The following is a 21,224-nucleotide window of genomic DNA, read 5'->3' as shown; positions in this document are numbered from 1 at the left end:
ATCAAAGGCAAATATTGTTGGGATATCAGAGACATGGTCACACAGATATAAGCAGTGCAGAATTTAAATTTGGGGAGTACAATGTGTACAGAAAGGATAGCCAGTATAGGAAAATAGAACAGGTTATGCTGTTAACTAAGAAAAGCATAAAATCTAAGGCAGTGCATCCAGTGGATGCACTGCCTTAGATTTTAGAAAGGTAAAAAAAAAGAGTAGAAGTGTGTTATAGGCCTAAAGATTCTATTAAGTACAACGAACAATTCAACAGAGAAAGAGTATGGGCCAAAAAATCAGATTGTGTTATAATGGGTGATTTTAACTTTCCAGATATTGACTGAAATTTATGGGTTGATCCCTCACACACTAGCAAGGCTTTTGGGGATTTATTGGTTTTCTACAGAAACATGCTCGAGACACAACAATAGGGAGTAATACTTTTCATCTGATTATCAGCAGTGGTACTTCATTGTGTTAAGAATCTGCAGATAAAGGAACCACTAGGTGGCAGTGAGCACAGTGTACTGATGTGGGATTTACTTAAAGATGTAACTACCATCAGGGGTAAGGGGAAGGGTTTTTCTTTTCGTAAAGGTGACTACAGTGTTCTCCGAGAGTTTTTAAATTCTATACAGTGGAATCAACTGATGATGTTACCAATGTCGAATTATAAATGGGAAGCCTACAAGGACTTACTGTTGGAGAGTACTAGGCTTTTCATACCGATTAAGAAATATTGTTCAAAGTTTAGGCCTAAATGGATATCAGATGAACTAAAGAGACTCGTGGCACAGAATAAAAATGCACCTGATAGTTTATATGCACGGGATGCATATAAATTATCAGGTTACACAGAAGCCTATGGCAGATATAAGTTAGTCTGTAATTGAGTCACAAAGAAGGTTAGGTAGGCGATGGCAAATTACAAGAAATCTTTGGCCTTTGATGCTAAGAAAAACAAAAAGAACCTCTTTACTTATACAAACTCTAGGAGGAAGCAGATGAATCAGATTGGTCCACTTGATATTGATGGTTCGACTGTTGATGATCCTGCTCAGGAAGCTCACAAAGTGAATGAGTATTTTGCATCTACATTCACACATGAGGAATTATTAAAGTTTGAAAATGGCAGAAGTTTATCAAACTGTAACAGGGTGCTTAATGATTTTGTAATAACTGAGAGCAAAGTGGAGGAGAAATTGTTGAAATTAAACATAAGAAAGGCACCTGAGGCAGATGGGATCTATCCAGTTATATTAAAGGAGGCGACAAAGGAAGTAAGCAAACCCTTAGCCATAATTATGAGAGCATTCTTAGATTAAGGGGAGGTCCCCATGGACTGGAGATGTGCAAATGTATCCCCAATTCACAAAAGGGGGGGGGGGATCTAAGGGTGACACAAGCAATTACAGACCAGTTAGTTAAACTTCTGTTATGGGAAAAATAATGGAGTCAGTGGTTAAAGATGCATTGCAGGATCATCTAGACAAGACTGCAGTAATAGTTCAGTCACGGCATGGGTTTGTCAAGGGGAAATCTTGTCTGACAAATCTGATTGGATACTATGATGTGGTTACAAAGGAACTGGATACAAAAAATAATTTTGATATCATATACTTTGATTTCAGGAAAGCTTTTGTCACTGTTGCATATGGAAGACCACTGTACAAATTGGAGCAGTATGGTATTAAGGGTAAGTTGTTATAATGGATAAAAAGGCAGTTGAGTGGGAGAAGACAGAGAGTGGCAATCAATGGAAGGTGCTTTTCACAGACTAATGTGAATTAGTGGAGTCCCCCAGGGTTCGGTGTTGGGCTAACTGTTGTTTTGTATATTTATCAATGATATTGACGAAGGTATATTGGGCTTAATGTCGAAATTTGCAGATGATACAAAGGTTGGCAGGGTTGTTAATGACAGCAATGGCAGTGTGCTACTGCAACAGAATCGAGAAAATTTGGGCAGATGGGCTGAGAAGTGGCAACTGAAGTCTAACATTGACAAATGCAAAGTACTGCATATGGGTAGAAGTAATCCCAGAGAAACGTACCAACTGTGTGGTACTACACTTAAGGTGGTAGAAAATAAAAAAGATCTGGGAGTAATTGTGCAGTCAGAAGTAGGGAAAAGGAGGTGTTATCCCTTTGTATAAGGCAATGATCAGGCCACGCCTTGAGTACTGCGTACATTCTGATGGGATTATTCTGCTTGCTCTGATTAAAAACCTGAGAGGGCATATATTTAAATTGAGGAAAGACAGTTGTAGAATAGATGTGCATAAATTTTCCTTTAGCCAGCGGGTGGTTATTGCGCGAACAAACTTCCATCTGTAGTTGTGGAAGTTGATAGCTTAAGTAAATTCAACGAAGAACTGGGCAAACTTTTAGATAGAATGGATGTGTGAAATTGTTTTTTTTTTTTTTTTTTTTTTGGCTGATGCTACATAAGCTCATATGGTTGCTTTCTTGCATCACATGCCTCTATTACTACTACTACTATAAGGGATACAGAATTTCAATATGGGGAGAGAACAATTTTACAGAAAGGACATATAAGATAGCAAGCAGGGAGGGGTTATGGTCTCAGTTAAGAAGCACATAAAATCTAGGGCAACCCTATCAAGTTGCCTTAGATCCAGTTGACATGGGAAGCCAGTGCAATGTTATGTCAGTTTGGTATGATATAAGAACTGGGAAAGCAAAAAAGAGTGTGTTATAGGCCTGACTCTGATGAGTACAACGAACAACTGTACAGAGAAATAGAGGGGGCCAGTAAATCAGAATGTCTTATCTTCTTCTTCTTTATCTTCGCCTTCTTCCCACGTTTATATGGGGTCAGCATAAATTAGAATGTCTTATAATGGAAGATTTTAAGAGAGATTTTAACTTTCCAGATATTGAAGGGGATTTGTGAGTTGGTTACCCACACACCAGTAAGACCTTTGTTGATTTATTGGATGACTCTTTTCTAGAGAAGTATGTTAGAGGGCCAACCAAAGGAAGTAATACTCTTGATCTGATTTTCAGCTGTGATTATTCATGCATTAAGGATCTACACATAAAAGAACCACTAAATGGCAATGATTACAGTATACTGATATGGGATTTATTTAAGATATGACTATCAAGAAGGGTAGAGGAAAGAGTTTTTGCTTTTGTAAAAAGGAATAGAGTGGTCTCATACAATTTTTTAAATTCTATACAATTGGACCAAATGATGATGTAACTCTCAGCCAATTCTAAATGGGAAGCAATCCAAGGAATTAATCACAAAAGCTACTATGATTTTCATACCAACTAAGAAATACTCTACAAGCTATGGGCCTAAAATGGATGTCAGATGAACTGATGAGACTCGTGGCAGAGAAGAAAAATGCATGAGATGCATACAAATTATCAGATGACACAGAAGCCTATGGTAGATATCAACTAGACCGTAATGAAGTCACAAAGCAAGTTAGGCAAGTGAAGGCAGAATACATCTTTGTTGAAGGATGCAAAGAAAAACAGCAAAGACTTCTTTACTTATGTAAACACTAGAAGGAAGGGGATGAATCAAATTGGTCCATCTGAATCGATGGTTCAACTATTGACGATCCTGCTTGGGTTGTGGATAAACTTAATGAGTATTTTGCATATACATTCACACATGAGGAACTGTTTAAGGAAGTGGAGGCCAGAAATTTATCAAACTCTAACAAGGAGCTAAATGATTTTGTAATAACTAAGAGGAATGTGAAAGAGTATTTGTTGAAGTTAAATATAAAAAAGACATCTGACAGTGAATGGGGTCTACCCAATTATATTAAGGGAAGCAGTGAAGGAAGTAAGCAAACCCTTAGCCATAATTATGAGAGCATTCTTGGATTCACGGGAGGTCCCTCGGGACTGGAGATTTGTGAATGTATCCCCAATTCAAAAAGGGGAATCAAAGGATGGCACAGGTAATTATGGACCTGTTAGTTTAACTTCTCTTCCAAGGAAAAGAATGGAGTCACTTTTTAAAAAAGTAATATGCAGGTTCATCAAGACAAGGCTGCAGTTATAGTTCAGACACAGTGTGGGTTTGTTAAGGGGAATTCTTGTCTGACTAATCTGATTGGATTCTATGATGTGGTCACAAAGAAACAATGCAAAAAGTAATATTGATATCATATGCTTGGATTTCAGAAAAATATTTGACACTGTTGCACATAAACGTCTGCTGTATAAATATGCTAGAGATAAAGGTATGAATGAGTGGGAGAAGACAGAGAGTGGTAATCACTGCTCTCTGTGGACTAACGTTATTAGTGGAGACCTCCAGGGTTCAGTGTTGGTCCCATTGTAGTTTTATACATTTATCAATGGTACTGATGAAGGTATATCAGGCTTAATATCCAAGTTTGGAGATAATACAACGGTTAGCTAATGATATTAATGACAGTATGCTACTGCAACAGGATCTAGAAAATTTTAGACAGATGGGCTGAGAAATGGCAACTAAAGTTTTAACATTGACAAGTGCAAAGTACTGCACATGGGTAGTGGTAATCCCAGATTAATATACCAACTGGGTGGTACTACACTCAGGGTAGTGGAAAATGAAAAAGACCTGGGGGGTAATCGTGCAGTCTGATATGAATTTCTCTGAGATACACTGCTCAGAGAACTTCACATCTCATGAGGTTTTGTCAATAACAAATAGTAATTTTGGCTAAGGTAAAGAAAGCCTGCACGAGAACAACGAGAAATGTCGGATAACTTATGCAGAAAATTAGTTTCCCGACACCAGACTCTAGCGCTGCTCGCTCAGTAAACAGACGGTAGGTGTTATCGGTCTGGAGCAGAAATCGAGAAGGATATATTGACTAACAGGTAGGCGGGGCAAACGATGGAATGATTGGTGGTGGGCGCGACAGACGACAAGCTACTGTGTAGTCATTGGTTGGCATTGTGATGTGTATTTACCAGTAAAGAATGGTGCATTATTGTTTTGTAATGAAAGGGGAACAAGTAATAGTAGCGATGAATCTTTTAAGGTGCTGATTGACGTTATGATACGTGTATCTGCACGAGTGTCTTTAAAAATAAAAGTACAGTAATAAAAAATTAATATTTTTTATTACTGTAGATGTGCTAGCCCACCCATGATTCTAAAGAAAAAAGATTAGGTTACCCCCTCCATTTCGGGAGGGGGTTCAAGCTCCCATGGGATTCAAGTGGAGGTAACCTGACCTTTTTTCACCATTAGGGCATGTTATTGAACAAGAAAATAAAAATACAGTCATAAAAAAATTTTATTCTTTTATGAATGTATTTCTAAATATGACTGATTATAAGGAAAAAAGGTTAGGTTACCCCCTCCACTTCGGGAGTAATTCAAGTCAAGGTAACCTGACCTTTTTTCACAATTACACTATTTCGTAATGGTGAAAAAAGGTTAGGGCACGTGCAATTAGGACAAGTTACCATTAGTGCTGCTAAAGCGATACTAAACCGATGTTATCGTGTGTTGTGTTCACGCACCAATCAGCACATCGTTTGCCATGCCTAACTGCCAATCAATATATCATTCTCGACTTTGCTCCAGACCAATAACACCTACCGTCTATTTACTGAGTGAGCAGCGCTAGAGTGCTGTATCGGGAAACTAATTTGCCACGTAAGTTATCCGACCTTTCTCATCTCATGCAGGCTTTCTTTACCTTCATCGAAATTTTGATAGCAGGGATAAAGTGGTGATTATCTCACTGTATAAGGCAATGGTCAGGTCACATCTTGAGCACTGCATACAGGTCTGGAGGCCTCATTTTAAGAAAGACGTGGAGCTGCTGGAACAAGTACAGAGAAGGGCAATGAGATTGGTGAAGGAAATTAAAGGATGCTCTTACCGAGTCAAGTTTCAGTTCTGCAAATTGCAGCATTTTGAAACTAAGCACCTGCACGTGATTTGACCAAGGTATTTAAGGCTTTGAATGGATTGAACAAGCTCAATGCTAATGAGATTCTTCCTCTTGCTCAGACTACGCACATGAGTGGGCATGAATTCAAATTGAGGAAGGAGGGTTTGCAGAATAGATATGTGGAAGTTTTCCTTTAGCCAGCGAGTCGTTGAATGCTGGAACAAACATACATCTGTTGTTGGGAAATTTGATAGCTTATATAAATAATTGAACACGGTGAATGCCCTCGAAGGATCTAAATTGAATGGCCCATCAAGCTCTCAGCTGCCCACATCAACGCCAGAGCTTGCACTTAGTCATCACGCAACGCAGCGGCAACCCCCAAGGTAGAATGCTCTGGTCCCAAAGGAACTAGTTGTAGGTGACTCTATTGTCGGGGAAACGGAGAACATGCTTTGTAAAAATGATAGGTGGAACAGGACCAGGGTATGTCTGCCAGGGACAAAGGTTGATGACGTTGTAGAGCAGATATCATCTTTTAAGGGCACAAAAGGTGATATAGTGTACACGTTGGCACTAATGATATTAAGAGTAGGAGACTGGCGGAATTACTTAACAAGTACAGATCACTGTTGAAAAAAAAAAAGCCGTGAATTAGGGTTGAATTGGAAGTGCCTGCAATTCTGCTCAGACACAATAGGAGGGTGTATATGATGAGAGCCTTGTCGATCAATTCGGCCCTGGAAAGATTGTGCAAGGCTCAAGGGCTAGAATTTTTTTTCAGCCTGGTCTGTACTTGTTAACAGGAGAGACTGCTTCTACAGGGATGGGATACACTTAAATAGAAAGGGTGCAAGAATATTTGCTGATGCTATCAAGGCAGTGTTAGGTGGGTCGGGAAACTGCTAGCTTGGGGGTATACAAGGACTAATAGATTAACAGTAGCCACTGGCAGAGGTGAAAGTGATTCTTGCATTGCTTCTATTGGAATGAGCAGCAGCCTGGAAAACAAGATGCAGGATATTTCAGAGACTGCTGGGAGTCATTGCGGTACAAGTAAACACATGGGTTGTGTTAGGGTAGCTAAGAATAGGAACAGGTGCATGCATACCTGCATGTACAACAATGCTAGGAGTTTGGTAAATAAATTTGATGAATTTGAGGTATTGCTCAAAGCATCAAAGGCAGATATTGTTGGGATATCAGAGATGTGGGGTCACACAGATATAAGGAATGCAGAACTGGAATTTGGGGAGTACAATGTGTACAGAAAGGACAGACAGGATAGGAAGGGAGGAGGGGTTAAGCTATTAGTCAAGAAACACATAAAATCCAAGGAAATGAAGCAAGTCAACATCGCTTGACAGTGCAGTGTTGAGTCAGTTTGGTGTGACATAAGCATTGGGAAATCAAAATTGAGAGTAGGAGTGTGCTATAGGCCTAATGACTCTGTTGAGTATAATAAGAAACTGTACAGGGAAATAGAGTGGGCCAGTAAATCAGAGTGTCTTATAATGGGGGATTTTAATTTCCCAGATATTGACTGGGATTTGTGGGTTGGTCGCTCACACACTAGCAAGGCTTTTGTGGATTTATTGGATGATTGTTTTCTACATCAGCATGTTCGGGAGGAAACTAGAGGGAGTAATACTCTTGATTTGATTATCAGTAGTGATTCTTCATGCATTAAGAATCTGCAGATAAAGGAACCACTAGGTGGCAGTGATCACAGTGTGTTGAAGTGGGATTTACTCAAAGAGGTAACTACCATCAGGGGTAAAGGGAACGGTTTTTGCTTTCGTAAAGGCGACTACGATGGTCTGAGATAGTATTTAAAATCGATACAGTGGAACCAACTGATGATGTTACCAAAAAGCAAATTCAAAATGGGAAGCATTCAAAGAACTTATCTTGGAAGCTACTAGGCTTTACATACCAACTAAGAAATATTGTTCAAGGTTTAAGCCTAAATGGATGTCAGATGAACTAATGAGACACATGGCAGAGAAGAAAAATGCATGGGATACATATAAATTAACATGTGACACAGAAGCCTATGATAGATATAAGTTGATCTGTAACCAAGTTACAAAGGAAATTAGGCAGGCGAAGGCAGATTACGAGAAATCTTTGGCAAGGGATGCAAAGAAAAACAGCAAAGAGTTCTTTACTTGTGTAAACTATAGAAGGAAGGGGATGAATCAGATTGGTCCACTTGATATCGATGCTTCAACTGTTGATGACCCTGCTCAGGTAGCTAACAAACTAAATGAATATTTTGCATCGACATTCACAGGGGAATGCCAGAGGTGTATTCAACTCTGGCAGTAAACTTGATAATCTTCAAATAACTGAGAGTAAAGTGGGGGAGAAATTGTTGAATATAAACACAAGAAAGGCCACCTGGGGTGGATGGGATCTGTCCAGTTATATTAAAGGAGACAGCAAAGGAAGTAAGCAAACCCTTAGCCATAATTATGAGAGCTTCCTTGGACTCAAGGGAGGTATCCATAGACTAAAGATGTGCAAATGTGACCCCAATTCACAAAGAAGGATCAAAGGCTGACACAAGTGATTATAGACCTGTGAGTTTAACTTCTGTTCCAGGAAAATTAATGGAGGCACTGGTTAAAGAAGCACTGCAGGTTCATCTAGACAAGACTTCAGTTATAGCTTGGACACAGCATTGTTTTGTTAAGGGAAAGTCTTGCCTGACCAATTTTATTGGATAATATGAGGCAGTCACAAAAGAACTGGATGCAGGGAATAACTTTGATATTATATACTTGGATCTTAGAAAGGCTTTTGATACTGTTGCACATGGAAGACTGCTGCACAAGTTGGAGCAGTGTGGCATTGGAGGCAAATTGCTGCTATGGATAAAGGGGTGGTTGAGGGAGAGAAGACAGAGAGTGGTAATCAATGGACACTGCTCATCATGGACTAATGTTATTAGTGGAGTCCCTCAGGGTTCAGTATTGGTCCTTTATTGTTTTCTGTATTTATAAATGATATTGATGATGGTATATCAAGCTTAATGTCCAAGTTTGCAGACGATACAAAGGTTGGCAGGGTTATTAAGGACACTACTGACGCTATACTGCTGCAACAGGATTTGGAAAGGTTGAGCAGATGGGCTGAGAGGTGGCAAATGAAGTTTAACATTGACAAATGTAAAGTACTACATATGGGAAACAGCAACTCCAGAGCAATGTATCAACTCTGTGGTACTACACTGACAGTGGTAGAGAATGAAAAGGACCTGGGAGTAATTGTGCAGGCAGATATGAAGTTCTCTGAGCAGTGCAGATGGGCTGCAAGAGTAGCTCATGGTGGCTTGTCAATAATATACAGGAATTTTTCTAGCAGAGATAAGGAGGTGATTATTCCCTTGTATAAGGCAATGGTCAGGCCACACCTTGAGTACTGTATGCAGGTCTGGAGGCCTCATTTCAAGAAGGATGTAGAGCTGCTGGAACGAGTACAGAGAAGGGCAACAAGATTATTGAATGGAACAAAGGGTTGCTCTTACGAAGAAAGGCTTAAGTTTTGCAAATTACAGTGTCTGGAGACTAGGCACCGGCAAGGTGATCTGATAGAGGTGTATAAAGCTTTGAATGGTTTGAGCATGCTCAATGCTGATGGGATTCTTCCTCTTGCTCAGAATAATCACCTGAGGGCATAAATTCAAATTGAGGAAAGACAGATGTAGAATAGATGTGCGGAAATTTGCCTTTAGCCAGTGGGTAGTTGGTTGGTGGAACAGACTTCTATCCCTTGTTTTGGAAGTTGATATCCTAAATAAATTTAAGCCTCAGATGGACAGGTATTTCGAACGAACGGAGGGGTGAAGTGAAAGTGTTTTTTTTTTTTTTTTTTGGCTGATGCTGCATAAGCTTGCTTTCTTGCATCATATGCCTCTTCTAATGCTAATTAATATTTGAAGATTAAATGCACAAGGCATAATATTATATCGGTTTAAATTAACTATATAATACAGGTGTAGATACTCCATAGTTTACCCATAAATGAAACTACGTATGTAGTGCGAAAGGCATCGTTTTTTTATTGTATCTCATATTGTTACTACAAGATATCAGGTATTGCACCTCTTCGAATAAGTAATGCTTCTCTAGTAGAGAATCCTAATGTTATTTATTCTCAGTGGATGCCACCACCCAGATGACACTGTTTCAAAGCTGTTGGCCTATCATCAGTGGGTGGGTGTACAGAATGATACAATATTTGACTTGTGCATTCAACCTTCAAATATTGTATCATTCTGTCCACTATTTGGCATCTCTTATATTGTGGAACCACTTCGCAACTGTGATAGCATGTTTTTATTATCTGGATACCTACCCACCCACACTGTTGACAGGCATACAGCTTTGAAACATTGCCGTCTGGGTGGTGGTATCCACTGAGAATAAATAACATTATTCTTCTCTATTAGAGAAGTGTTACTTATTCAAAGTAGTGCAATACCTGATATCTCGTTGTGAAGGTAGCCACAATATGAGATACAATAAGAAAATGATGCCTTTCACACTACATACGTAGTTTTAATTTATAGGTTTGTTTGTTTGTTTGGTTTTTAGAAGTATTAGCAACTAAGGCCATATTGCTCCGGGGGATATGCAGTGGTCATTCCCTGACCTTTCCACATCCTCCATATTTGGTGGTCATGGGCTCGAACCCTGGTCTAATCAAGAAGCGTGTGCTATGCACTTCTTCTTGCAAAAAAAAAAAAAAAAAATCCTGCCCACCTGGCTATGGAGGCACCAATTTATAAGAAAAACTATGGTGTCTCTACACTGATATTATATAGTAAATAATTAGGTTTATAGTAAATATAGCTTATAGTAAATAATTAAGTTTTTGTCCTGTTTGCTGAAGCTGTATAATCTTGTTTTCTTGCATCATATGTCACTACTAATGCTAATCAATTTTGGAATGCAAGTATTTTTCTAATTTTATAAGATATCATAATTAGTGACAAAACTTAATATATATGTATCACATCCTGAAAAGTGGGGAATCACCATATATTGCACATTTACAGAGAGAGAGAGAAAGATATGGTTATTCTACCGTATAAGGTTATTCTACCGTCCATCTCGAACACTATGTGTAGTTTTGGAAACAGCATTTCGAGGATATTGATCAATTATAAAAAGTACAAAGATAAGCAATGAGATTAGTTTTTGATGCAAAGGGGTATTCTTACAGGTTGAGATGACAGTTCTGAAACTGGCAATTGTGTAAATCAGGTATCTATATGGTAACCTAATTGAGGTATTTAAGAATTTAAAAAAGTCTCAGTATATGGTAAAATAAACACTAGAAATAACTTCTCCTTTTCTCAGGACACAAAGTAGGATATACAGATTTAAACTTAAACTAAGACTGGAAAACTGCAGACCAGATTAAAAAAAAAAAAAATTCTGCTTTGACTACTGTTATTTAGCTACTGAAAAAACTCTCGCCTAATCTTATGGAAGTGGAATGGTTAAGGGAAATTTTAAATTATGTAAATCTAAAGATCATTAGACAAAATCATAAATATTATACATAAAAGAATGAACCGAGGATACAACTGTTACTATTATACAGAATGTGATTTTTCCTGTTTGCTAGTCAGCATTTTCCTTGCATCATTTTGATAATACTAATATTAATGCTAAAAAAATATAATTCACTTCTTAGGCATTTTGATATTATGTGATTACTAAATTATAACTATTCATGAGATAATTTTTATATTTGTTTAACAATAAAATTTAATGTGGTCACTCAATACTCATGTTTCAGATAAGCGAGACAGTAGAATAATAAACAGTATGAGAAACATAACATTCAGTGGTACTAAAAACTGATACATTATAAGTATGCTTTTATTAATAAATAATTTAAGAATGATGAAGAATATTGGGCTTACTGAAAAAAAATTCCTAAAACATAGTACAGGCAACCCCCGTATAACACAGTACTTCCACAACACGGTTTTGCTCTAACATAATTGATAAATTGTGGCAATCCTTGCACAACACGGTACTTATATAATATGGTTTCACTCTAACACGGTTAGAGCAGTGATGTATTTGGCCAAACAACATTCCAGTACTTTTTTCTAAATGTCATAATAGAAAATCATTAAATTTATAGACCTAATATTATGAAACAATGGCATAATCAAAGGGGAGGGAGAAACATCTGTTTTACCCATTGCTACTAAAAATATATATTAATAGTAATCTTTAAAATTAATAGATTTCTTTAAAAATTTATTTAAAAACAAAAATATAAATTTTGCAAGGAAACTTGAACGTTTCTTACTAAAGCACAATTTTTTAGATAAAGAGATCCAACGAATGAGATATACTGTGATGCGTGCGAACGCTGCATTTTGATTCACCATGAGCTGAATGCTACAACTGGTTGTTCTATGAACTGTGAGTCTGAAGTCTGATTCAGTTACTGTACAGTCGATATGGCATTATCATATAGTCTTCTGGAGAACGAGTGTTCTGGTAGTATTTTTTTTTAGCAATACACCTCTGGGTTAGAGAATTGCGGAAAACCTTGCATAACATGGTATTTTTGAGCTTTTGTGAGGGCAAAACCCTGCTATTATGTTGGATGTAATTTTTCAACATTTTCCTATTCTTTTTGTGAATCCCTACTGTTGACTCGCTAGTCGATATGCAAATAAATTATTGGGACATCCACGTACTTTATTTTGTTGGAAAATTCCTGTATTAGATTCTGAGCTATTGAACTTGTGCTTGTTTGAGACTTTTAAGGTCATTTGGTTTTTATCTGATCATTTATAAATTTTTCTGGGTATGCATTACTAGACTTTGTCCTTAAAAATCATATTGGAATAATTTCTTAGTTGTGAATTAAATTCCAGCCCTAAACTATACTTTAAGAAAAGTAAAAAAGCACCGCTCAAAAAACACTTTATTTCTCTAGAATCAAAGATACAAATTTTGGAACGTCATAAAAAAAGGAGAAAGGTATCAAGTAAAATGAACAGAAAATTAGAACCGCTGTTGCTGCAGGATGTTTCATTTCACACAAATATGACAGCTCGTCCCCGAGCACTAATAATTGAGAAAATAGAAAAGCACTCAGCATTTGGATTGATCGATTCGATATTACTATTTTTAAAAAATATTAAGATTCTGATAGTTATAAAAAAAGGGGTGTATTTTTGTTAGCTTTTGGAATGTAAACCCACTTTTTGTACTGATTCTTAGTCCCGTATAACACAGTTTCGCATCACACGAGATTTTATAGGAACATAACTACCATGTTATACGATAGTTACCTGTACTCGACTGATAAACTACAAAGATTTACTTACTACTGCATCTAAAAAGGTGTTACATTTGCTATAAAGTGGTTTAGTTTCACAAAACTGTCTGAAGAGAAGCCATCCGATGGGTTGTTGCTCTACCACATAGCAGTACCTTACATCTAAATAATAATAAAAATATGAATTATACTTTCTAAGAAAGAACACTTCACTGCATGGCAGTAATATGTAAACAAAAACTTTAATCTAATAATATTACATGGATAACTGCTCTAATGTACTTAAAATACTACAAAACATTTAGGATTTCATGGCAGCTGGGAAACTTAGATTTTTTTTGAAACTGGATGAATAAATTAGTGCTGGTCATCATATGTACAGCCTGATTTCCAGGATCATCTTCTTTTAGCAAAATGTTGAATATAAACAAAAGATTTTGATCATGTACTGCTTCTTTCCATCTTGGTGCACTGATGAATATTGTTGCAGCAGTGTCAAGGGCAGTCCCAGGATTTTCTGGGGGAGGAGAGCTAAAGCAGTGTTCTGGGAACAAATCATTAAGCTTTAATCACCATTAAAAATATCCAGCTCATTCTGATTTTGGGAGGGGGGCTAAACCCCTTTAGCCACTACATGGAACCATCCCTGCATGTGGTCACAAACAGGAAAACTGCTGTTCTTCAGAGTGGTAATTTATTTATTTATTTAATAATAACATACAGTCAGTTCTGCTATAATGCGTATTTTTGCAAAGTGAATTTGCTCCAATGCAACTGATATATTAGGGAAAATGCGAGCATAACGAGATTTTTGTGTCGGCTTATGCGCGATTGCATCTGAGTAACACCAGGTGAATGCAAAACCCAGCACAAAGCTGAAAGTCACGACCTGCGCAGTAATACATAAAAAAGCATAAAAAATGTCAAATGTGTGAGAGCTATTTCCCATTTACAATAGTTGATTGGTCAGAGACACTGTTGCCATTTTCTGTATTCATAAGATAACAATTGAAACTGTAGGCTGACTCATGTTGCTCGCATTTTTCTGTTTGAGCAGAAATTTCATGACACGTAATAGCATGAGCAGAGCAGCACATTTCTAGAGGTCAGTACCATAAAACAAAAAAAAAAAAAAAAAAAAATTGCAGTTCCCAGTTTACTGGGCTTTTCTATTGGTGCAATCTATTATAAACAGGTAGAAAACTCTATCTTATTTCATTTGTGATAATACCAATTGCTGGAATTCTGTGGGCATTTATGTTATTATGGTGAAATGTGATTTCCCTTTCAGGAAATCTTCAATCATATAAAAAAGAAATAAATTTTCAGAATCTTCTCTTTGTTCCTATTTTTTAAGCTTTGTAAACTTGTTACTCCACATCTCACTTGTTCAATTTGTGTGTGCCATGTTCATCATTATTGATTGCTTATTTTTTTAACTGTTTTGAATTTTACAATAAAAAAAAGTCAGTGAACAGAAATATCAATTAGTAAGCATATATTACAGTATTAATTAAGCTATATACATAAATGTACAGTCTCCGAACAATACAAGGTAACTTGTCAAGGTAAATTGCTATATTTACTGTAATATTTATTTATTTATTTATTAAAAATTTGAGATGTTTAAACCTGTATTAGCAATTTTATTGGGTTTCTAACTTTTTTAGTGTTTTACTTACCAGAATGAACATTCTTTTGGAGTGATCTGCCCCATCCCTATTTACCCATAAGCCCTGTTGTTTTTAATGCGCAAAATACCATAACACGGAGATTTTTAGGAACAAATATACCGTGTTATAGCAGAACTGACTGTACATTAAAGCAATCAAGTCACTAGTCCTCGTGTATGCACATAACATGAAATAATAAAACACATTTCAAATAAACAACTGAACTTTTATTTATTAAATAAATAAATAACTACCATAAATTGTAAGCACAAATAAATTGCAATTACACCTTTTGAATCATCATCTCACATCTAGCAAAGCAAAATATTTACTGAATCCACTGGATCTGTTTTATTAATTCCACAGGATGTATCAATGCTTGGAATTCCTACCTGAGAGACAAACTCCACAGATGGTCCCAGGATTTTCTATTGGGGTGGGAGAGAGAATTAAAGCCTGCTCTGAAGAATCATTTAGCTTTAATCATCATGTAAAAAAATCCACATTATTTTCATTATAAGGGGGACTATAGCTCCTACTTGGGACTGCTGCTACAATGCGGTCACAAATATGAAAATTAACAAAAGGGTTATTATGGGGTCTGATTGGGTCTATGGGGTCTCATACTATCCCAACATCACGTGTTCTACCACACATGACGTTGGGATAGTAATGGATAGGTTCCAGGCTACCAGCTGCTGAACCTTCTAGCAGCTATTCTCAGTGGTCTCAGGTTTTGGTCTGTGTCTTCTATGGGCCTCAGCTAATTATACCTTAATTTAACAGCATGAGTAGCCACAGAACTTAATTTTCAAAGACAAAACCATTTGACTGACTACTGCTTTTCTTTAACCCAAAAGTGGTGGTGCAGCACCCCACAGGTGCCCCTCAAAAATAATGTTCCCATGTTACCTGTTACTCAATAAATTCTGAAATATTTTTTACTTTCCTAAATATAGTTTTCTTAGAAAAATTGAGTGCGAGAATCTGTCAGGTGGCTACCATCATCCTAGCAACTATTTGGATTCTGCTTGAAGAATGCCATGGTACCAGACAATACCATGTTTATTTAACATTTCATATTGCTTTTTTTCCTCTCCCACTAGCTAATAAACCTATATCACATTACTCTGGTTGTTTTTGTATGATTTATTATTGTTTTTCACAGCATAAAAACATTAACACAAAATCCAGTAATTGCTCAAAATGGCCACTACTCAGTGTGAAACAACATACGAGGGGATATCAAAACGTTCGTACCCTTACCTAGAAATAATAGCCCTGGAAAGGTAAAACTTCACAGGAACTTTAATCCTTTTCTAAGTACTCTCCATGTATAGTAATATATTTCTCCCATCTATAGATCAGTTGTTTAATGCCTTGATCATAGAAGTCCACACTTTTTGTCTGAAACCATGATTTCATTTCATTGATGACTTCCTGAGATGAATCAAAGTGGCATCCATGCAATGGTTTCTTCATTTCTTGAAACAAGAAGTCTGATGGTGCTAGGTCAGGAGAATAGGATGGGTGCTGCAGTAGTTCAAAGCCACACTGGGCAACAAAGTTGGTGGCATTGCTGATGCCTTCAGCAAAGGGATCAGCAATCTTGGAACTCATTGTGCAGAGACCTTAGACATGTGTAGATAGTCATGTAAAATGCTGTGGGCAGACCCATAACTAATTCTCACTGCATTTGTGATGAAATGAATTGTCACATGTCTGTCACTCAGCACCAGCTGCTCAATCTTTGCAATCATCTCACTGTCTGTCTATGTTAATGGCCTTCCTTCTCTTGGCTGATCAAAGACACTTGTACAACTTCACTGGAACTCCTGTTTCCACTTTTTTACAGTGTCATAGGATGGACAATTCTGCCCATACACAGCTTTCATTTCTTTGTCAATTTCCTGAATTTTCTTGCCCTGCAAATGCAGGAACTTAATCACTGCTTGACACTCCACTTTGTCAACCGTAGTGTCCTTCCTCAGATTCTGGGCTCCACCTCTGGTGTTTGATCATCTACAGGAATGAAATTTCACGTTAGTTATTGAATATGTAGACAATTTATATAAAAAATGGCATCTTCCTACTTATGTTTTATCTAGATCAGGGTACGAACTTTTTGATATCCCCTCATATGTAGTTTCAAATTTAGTGCACTGTGAAGGGTGCCAAATTTAAAACAAGCCTGAAAATGGAAGTAACTAATAAACAAAATGTACATAATGTTTTTTTGTACATTTCTTTATATGCATAAAAAACAGAAATATATGTGCATGTGCAGTTTGAAATTTGATGCACTTAATGGTCTCTTAAATTGAAAAATGGAATAAGAGACTGGTTTTTCTGTTTTATGTCTAATACATTTTTTGTAATTTTTAGCAAAAGTAATTCCCCCCCCCTAGAAAATAACAGGTAAAAAACAGTGTTTTAAAAATTTTAATATATTTTTTAAACTTTAAAAGTTACACAGAGTAAGTATTGAAATCCACTAAAAAAAAAGATGAAATATTGGCACTGTTCAAGAATTCAAAAAATTCCAAAATGTTTTACAAAAAAAAAAGGGGGGGGGGAAGGTACCTGTCAGGTGCCCAGCCACTGTATTTGCTACAAATGGGTGCACCACCATCCCTGGGCTAAGAAAAGTGGTACTCTGTGATTGCTTTGAATTTACACTATTCATTTTTCGTATATTTTAATTTACAGATTAGAAGTTGTAGGATATTATTAGATTATGTCTCATAGTAATAAATAAAATCTTGAAAATAAAATTATATAATAGTTCAAGACCTACTGAGTTAATTTTAATATGTACATTCATGTCCCACATGGCTCAGTACAGAAAACAGAAATAATAAATTAAAAATAAACAATAATAAAAAAGGTAAAAGTAAAAAAAACAACAAAATTACATACTTAAGTTAATACAAACTGTTACCAGACAGTGCTAGGTTGTTGTGATGGATGCTTTTTTGTTTGTTTTGTTTTTTTGATAGTTTTTAAAGCATGTTAATAGTTTAATCTGCAATAATTTTTACACATCTGAAGTTACCTCCCAGCTTATTTGTTTCTTGATGGTGTTTACAGTAGCACTGCATACCTATATGCTACTAGTAAGCAAAATAAAATTTGCTGCACTAAATATCGAATACTGATAAGCGTTAACCAATCAGAAAACAATATTGAAAAAAATTTCGCCGCCTTCTTCAACTGCCATCCATAAGCGACGTTTACCTTGCCTACCCACTTGCAGCGGCCCTGGGCATTTGTTTGGGTGCAACATAAGTACTTCTTAATCAACTAATATGTCTTTCTACAAATTGCTAAGCCAAATCACAGCATTATATGCCTTCATTTTATCGCTTCCTTATTTACTGTCAAATCACCTATCTCCAAAACTAGCAGAGTATTGAGTGCTCTTCTCAAATTGTCTTCTTGTTGAATAAAATCGAGAACCAATCAATGTAAATTACTTATTTAAAGCCAAGTCTTTTAGCCTTAAAAAGAAACTACTCATTCAAACCTGGAACTTTTTAACGATCTCATTGTATGCAAATCATTACATATCCCAGAAGCAAGAAATCTGAAAAAGGATGCAACACCTCAGCTGGAATTCAAAGATGTTCTTAATGGGAAGTAAAAACTGACCAACATTTTACCAACAGACTTGTATGCTGAATTCTAAAATAACAAGAAAACTTCAACTTTAGCAACAAAATATCTGTTCAAATAACACTGAAACCTCCGAATTCGAAGCATTCTAAATTAAAACTTCATTGAAATGATGCCACACTCTTGGAAAACCAAATTAAAAATAAGCAAAAGAAGAGATAAACCTTGCTTATGAAAAATCCAATTAAAAAATAACACACCATCTGTGAAAACCCTTTCAAAATGTAAGAAGTGTTTATAATAAAATTAACACCCTTGAAATGATAATCATGTCAAATTTTAATGATCTCATCTTACTAAAACATGGTCATCTGTGGAACAAAATGATTTTTTGTTACTTCATCAGTCACAAACTATAACTTAGCAGCTGCATGCAGAAATTTAAAAAAAAAAAAAAAAAAAAAAAAGTAGACTTGTGATCTTCATCAAAAATGTTTCTGAAATAATATCAGAGTCTAAGTGCCCACCAATAAATTTTAAAGCAATATATCTCAGAACTAAATTAGCCCATAAGGCCAGTAATCTCAACACCTACCCAAGAAAATAATATCCTTGCCTAAATCTTCTCTAATGCTGCCAAATCCACAGAATTAGTTTTTAGTTTCTTCTACCTTGGGCCATGATCTAGTATCAAAACAATTTGTCTTTTAACATGATAACTGATAATAATAATGAACCTATCTGTAAAAAAAAAAAACCCACCTTTAGTTTCTAACATTTGAATCAAAATATTTATGCTGATCTTCTTAATCTTTACCCTTCAGGAGGGCCTACTCACCCGTCCAATGCGGATACATCTTGTTTTCAATCTGAATGGTTTCCATCTCAAAATGTGCAGCATCAAGACTTTCTTATACTTCCACTATCTCAAATGCAGGGTGGACACCACAATTTGATTCACTTTTAAATTAAAGCAAACACATTTCAGGAATTTAAAAAAAAATACAACTCTGAGGATGATTACCTCGCCTTCTCATTATATTGTAATCAATTTAAAAAACTTAAAAGAAAAGACGTTCAACTCAGCCAAGTTTGATAGCAATTCTAGAATTTACCATAAAATCTCCTACTCAATGCTGGTAGATTTTAACTTCAACTGCTGGGTGAAACACATCACACATTTCAATGAGAAAGAAAATCCTTGCATCAAATTTAATGAAAGCATGTCATCAATTAACAATCCAAACATGATCTATATCTCAAAAGACATTAAAACTGTGACTAAAAATTTTCCTTCAAAAGGCATTGCCGGTTTGCATAACATTCCTCTCTTTATGATCAAAATCCCAAGTGTTTATATAATTGACCATAACATCTTGTATTGTTTTATAAATACCAATAATCCCCCTCAACTCAAATGGGTACCCTATAAACTTTTCCCATTACCAAAATGTAAAAATATTCAAAGCAATAAGCACATTAGCCCTTTCTCTATATCATCCTCTGTCCTAAAACTTCTTGAACAACATATAGTTGTTCAAGAAGTTCAAGAAATAGTTGACTCCCATTCCAAAGTAATCAAATTCATTATGGAATCAAAGGTACATCCAGCATGAATAACTTGCTTACAACTAATTTATTCTAATATTTTAAATGCACTTAATTAAAAATAAATGCAAATAGGCATAATATACACTGTTATAAATTCTGTGTTCAATGCAGTCTGAATTCAATCTTTGCTTAATTTTCGCAAACATTTTTGCTACCTTCCTGAAAGTAAGGTTCTAGTGTCCAATGTGAAGAATATATCCTATCATACCACATAGTCTGCTGGTATTCCTGAAGGAGATACCCTTTTGGCAACACTGTTCTCTGCTCTCCTCCAACCTTTCTTATTATCACATGAATATATGATTTCTTATGCAGATTATGTTAAAATTTTTGCTGCCTCTCATTCAATTCAACTTCCATCACTGGACAAGCCCTAATATGCAAAACTCAAAAGAAATTTCTTTGTATCTTCATTCATCAAAATTCGTCTTCAAATCTCACTTGAAAAGAACATCCTTCCAAACACAGCCCCTCTCAATTCTAAAATTATTCCTCTTGTCGATGAATAAAATAAAAATCTCGGAATGTACTTTGATTCCAAATTCAATATCTTCAAACATATAAACTATCTTTTGAAAAAAACTTATGAAAGCTATTTGGTGTGCTCAACAAAACTTACAACATAATCACTATGACCATATTATTATCAAATAATTTTCAATGATCAAACCTAACACTCTTTATGATTGACCAGTCTGGACAGTTTTTTCTAACTCAAACTTTAAAAAAATCTCGTCTATTGAATACCGGTTTCTTAGATGGACTTTTTTTTAAGTCTAGCTATGAACCTGTGAGTTTGCAATCTTTCATGGTCAACTGCCTCAATTATGTGAAATTGCTTTTTCAACTGATATGACAATCTATTACTTCTCTGCAAATTATATAACTCTGCCATTCACTGCCCTGAAATTTGTGAGTTCATGGCAAGGAAAATTCTCAAAAAAATCCTCAAAACCAACTCTTACCTCTTTATTAACTCCTACCAACTCTTACCTCTTTATTAACCAGACTGAGATTGTCTGAGAAACATTTTCATTTAACATTATCTTCATTATTAACTTTTTCAATTTAGACACTGCCTTATTAATTCGCAATAGAGCTCTTCTTTACTATACAGTAAA

The 21,224-nt window shown here is 36.0% G+C and overlaps 1 protein-coding gene across 5 annotated transcripts in view; it reads right to left on the bottom strand.

The window, feature by feature from the left end:
• Positions 1-21,224, bottom strand: part of LOC150078261 (G protein-coupled receptor kinase 2-like) — a 527,814-nt gene that overhangs the window by 299,356 nt on the left and 207,234 nt on the right. For 4 of the 5 annotated variants that reach the window (XM_090385326.1, XM_090385325.1, XM_090385328.1 and 1 more), the window contains exon 3: positions 13,254-13,366. In XM_090385326.1, coding sequence (XP_090241452.1) covers positions 13,254-13,366 — 113 coding nt within the window. Of the gene's footprint in view, positions 1-13,253; positions 13,367-21,224 lie in introns of those variants that run through there. The other variant, XM_090385329.1, reaches the window with a different exon arrangement.

Source organism: Mastigoproctus giganteus, chromosome 11 (assembly GCF_048544385.1).
Source record: "Mastigoproctus giganteus isolate SK-2022 chromosome 11, ASM4854438v1, whole genome shotgun sequence".
NCBI lineage: Eukaryota > Metazoa > Arthropoda > Arachnida > Uropygi > Thelyphonidae > Mastigoproctus > Mastigoproctus giganteus.
This window is presented reverse-complemented; position numbering and strand designations above follow the sequence as displayed.